Source organism: Miscanthus floridulus, chromosome 3 (genome assembly GCF_019320115.1).
Source record: "Miscanthus floridulus cultivar M001 chromosome 3, ASM1932011v1, whole genome shotgun sequence".
NCBI lineage: Eukaryota > Viridiplantae > Streptophyta > Magnoliopsida > Poales > Poaceae > Miscanthus > Miscanthus floridulus.
The window spans coordinates 53,747,411-53,751,360 of record NC_089582.1 but is presented as its reverse complement, the minus strand read 5'-3'; the positions used below and the strand labels follow the sequence as shown (position 1 = coordinate 53,751,360).

General features: G+C 41.3%; 1 protein-coding gene across 1 annotated transcript; it reads left to right on the top strand.

The window, feature by feature from the left end:
* The first annotated feature begins 1,826 nt into the window (after positions 1 to 1,826).
* LOC136545750 (uncharacterized) lies at positions 1,827 to 3,429 on the top strand. The gene is made up of 3 exons (XM_066537731.1): positions 1,827 to 2,060; positions 2,908 to 3,095; positions 3,180 to 3,429. Exons 1-3 carry the CDS (start codon positions 1,944 to 1,946, stop codon positions 3,265 to 3,267), a joined length of 393 nt encoding a protein of 130 aa, XP_066393828.1. The 5' UTR covers positions 1,827 to 1,943; the 3' UTR covers positions 3,268 to 3,429.
* Positions 3,430 to 3,950: the final 521 nt, after the last annotated feature.

Genomic DNA, 3,950 nt, shown 5'->3' with positions numbered 1-3,950 from the left:
GCCTGACGACGGCCCGCCCTACATCAAGTGGAGAGTCGATCTCTTATCTCGTATGCTCAAAGATTATAGAGACGCTGATATGTTTGTCTAGCTGAGTACGCTAAGGTTTGATGGGATACTGATCAGGGGCTTCCCCACCTCGCCTTATATAGTCCAGGGATGGGGTTAAGAGGAGCTCAAGAACGCTACAATGCGTATGCGGATGACCATAGAAGGAACACAAGGCCTTAGTGTTTGTTAACTCCACTGTTCATATAGAAAACAAAGTATTTTATATCCCTCAAAGTATTGAAAACTATCTATATAACCCATAGAAATGGCTTCGGATACAATTTTGATGATGTGGTAAGTAGATGATGTCATGGATTTGAGTCTTTATTAATTATAATGAATAAAAAGGAGTGGATTTGTGTCAAGGGTAAAATGATCGGATAAAAGAAAAAAGCTCAATTTATCTTCCTCAACTATCATAACCCGTTTTTGACCTCCTCAACTTTTAAAACCATTTGTTTTTGCACCTTAGTTGGTTATGATGGCGGTTTTGCTAATATGGCGCCACGGTACAAGGGGTAACTCGCACTAAGCTAAAAGTTCATGAGGTAAATCAGACTAGAAATATTTCTATATAAAATATTAAAAAAATATCCAAATATTTTTACATGGAAAAATAATGCAATTAGAAATCCTAAAATCTGGTTTAATTTTAGAAAATTCATAGAAAATTTATTTTACCACAAAAAAATTGGAACCAGTTTCATATATTTTCTAAAATTATACTATATCTTACGGTGCCTGGCTTGAAATTGTTTGAATCTTAGTGGACTTATTTTGGTGCTTATTTGATAGTAGAAGCTCTCGTTATCTATTATAATTAGTATGGCCCAACTAGGAGTATCATCAAGACTACATACGAGCAACAGGGTAAGAGTTGTCCCCTATCCTGGATAGATTTTCAATGTAGTTGTGTTAGCATGTATGGCTGCATGCACCCTACGGCACACAGTCCTATGGTTTTGAGGGCCTAGGGCGAAACTAACGATGGAGCCCATAATATAAAGACAAATAAAAAAACATTCATAGGTGCGTATTGATGTTAACTACAACCTAAATCAATTTCCAGAGTTATTTTTAAGTTTAACTTACTTAAATTTAATCAAATTTATAGAAAAATAGCAATACGATTAATGACACCAAATTAGTATGATTAGATACGCCATAACATATATTTTAATTAATTAGAAAAGAAAACTGGTGCACACCAAAATCTACCATTGTCACGGATAATATGCAAATCCTAATAGCTAAGTCCGATCAATATGCTATCAATAACATGTCGTACGTCCTAGATCCCACGGCAATGGCTACGGAAAAAAAGAAAGAAACGAAATTAGACGCACGATGATGATTCAGCAAGCACCGAAGAAAGTCCGATCATCACGAATGCGCTGAGTAAATATGAGCATTTCTCGGGTCAGGCCAGGCCGACTAAAAGCCCGAGTCCTTCTGGCTTGTAGATTTGTGTCCAAGCCCGCCCACTAAGCTGGTTGGGCCTGGCCAGGCCCCATGATGAAATGTTAAAGCCCAAGCCCGTCCCACTAGCCCGAACAAACATGGCAGTGGCAGCTACATGTCATTTTATATAATCTTTTTTTATATATATAGAAAATCAGAGAGTCCTGCGGTACTCCGTGACCCCGAGCCCCCTCTCTGCATGTGGGCTCTCACAATACCATGGTCCATCCGTCAGCGAGCCACGATGGAAATTCGCTCGCACGACGAGGCGCATAACTAGCTGAATCCAGACCTGCGGTTCCCATCGAAGGCCATCCGTTCGTCCGTCCAACCCGACTTCCGTTTTTTTGACAGTATTTTTTTGTCGTAAATTTCAACGGAATTCGTCCGAACCATCCAAATTCCTCTAGAAAGCAGCCGAACACCCCCCTATGGCGTCGGCGGCGATGCTGCGGTCTGCTGCCCGCTCGCTCCGGCTCCGGCAGCCCCTGGAGCAGCAGCGGTGCTTTCTGGCAAGGCAATTCCTCAGCAGCTCCGTGCCCACCGAGGTAAGGAATCATCTCCTCCAGCTTCCTCTTCCTCCTTGTATTGGGGCTCGACTGGTTAGGGTTCGTCGAGTTAGGCGACCTGACCTCAACTGAACACCATGGCTGCTGTATTGGGCCCAGGAATTACGGATCCGTGGAATTAATGGGGCATGCTTAAGAAAGTTGGTTCTTTTGGGGGTTTGCTAGAATTCCGTTTGACTGATTGCCAAATTTCTTTGGTCGAGTTTAACTTCACCTCAGATCCGTCTGGTCCTGTTTCTATATGGCTGCAGCCCCGGTGTATTAGTTAGTTTTAGGGTTAGGATTGGGTTTGCCCAGGTCCGTTGTAGAGGGAGGGAAGCCTGCTGGGGCTGGCTGGCATGGCCACTGCGCTTTGATTTTACACGGTATCTTGTCTTCCTGTGATCAATTGCGAACTAAAAAATATACTGTGAAACTCTTGTCTTGTTAAATAATTGATGGATGGAGTGACATCGATGTATACATACATGATTATAAACCTTAACCATTCAGAATATTCAAGTGCTTCACCTTCATGAATTGCAAACTAAAGAAAGATTTGGTGAAACTCCTGTCTTGCTTAAATGATAGATGGATACAGTGGCATAGGTGTAGAAATTATTATAAGGTCTTGAATATGCACATATGGTTAGCCGGAATGTGCAAGTGCTAGATGGGTGTGAAAGGGATGAACATTACTGGTGCTCGTATATATGAAACTTATATTAATCAGACTTTTGTATTCTGAAACCGGGGGTTAGGGAGATAGGCCTTAATATGCATTGCAAAATGTGGTTATTGGTGCACACAAAGATTTGTAACAAATCCATTCATCATGCTCCTGCAGAGACACATGTGTTCCCCCTCCTCGAATAAGCCTTTGAAAGGCTCCATGGAACAGAAAAGTCGCGTTAATGAGACAACGGGAGACATTTATAAACGACTATTGATGAAGATCGATAAGATTTCAGATGGCTTGGATGAACACTCTCGGTTACTGAAGCAGCTTGAGGTTCAGATAGAAGAAAATAACAAGTAAGCAACCACTTTTGTGGTCAACATATACATGCAAACCTTTTTTTATGTGGTTACCCTAACTATTATTCATTTGACTAGCAGGCATCGTGGAGCAATAGACCTGACACCATGGGTTGTGTCGATATCTTCTTCGTTCCTTTTGTTTGGCCTTTATAATTATGTTTATTAAGGCTGATTTACTCAGGAGGGGGAAATGTAGGTGCAAAACTCTATTTAGTGTGAACTCATGAATTCTCTGTTTCTTTTGTAAGAAACGGAGTGATGTACTGCCTCAGATGTTCTATGATATAAAATAATTTCTGATTTATGCTTGAACTCACTATTCTATTGATTGCTTGTTGTTTCTGCATTGATCTGAGTACCAATGAATGTTAATCAGGATTTGATCAAAAGTGTTGTTTTCTTGGTGAATTTGAAAGTTTAATGGCTGTGAACATACACCTATATTCAGGGTGGGCTTATGGGGCCTATGTAAATAGGTTGCAGGCCTCTTTGTGATCCCCTGGACTCCTGGTAGCATTTAGTGACAGCTACACCTGTTTCCTTCCCAGAACTTCTTCACTTGATGAATTTGCAGCAGTTTTTTTTATTTCTAAAGTTAAAGAATATCTGGGCTGCAAGTAGAAAACCTGCAAGAGAAGTGATTCTACACTGGACTGTATTCGCTGGCTGCAATGAAGTGTACACTGTTACTATGCACCACACAGCTTAGGCATTCAGGCCTAGTGTCTGTCTTTGCAGGCCAGCCTATCCCATTGTATTTTACAAAGGTCTGAACCCTGATGCAGTCCCATACCCCCATCCATTCCATTCCATTCCATTTCACTACCACACTAGTCCGAGAGCCAGAGT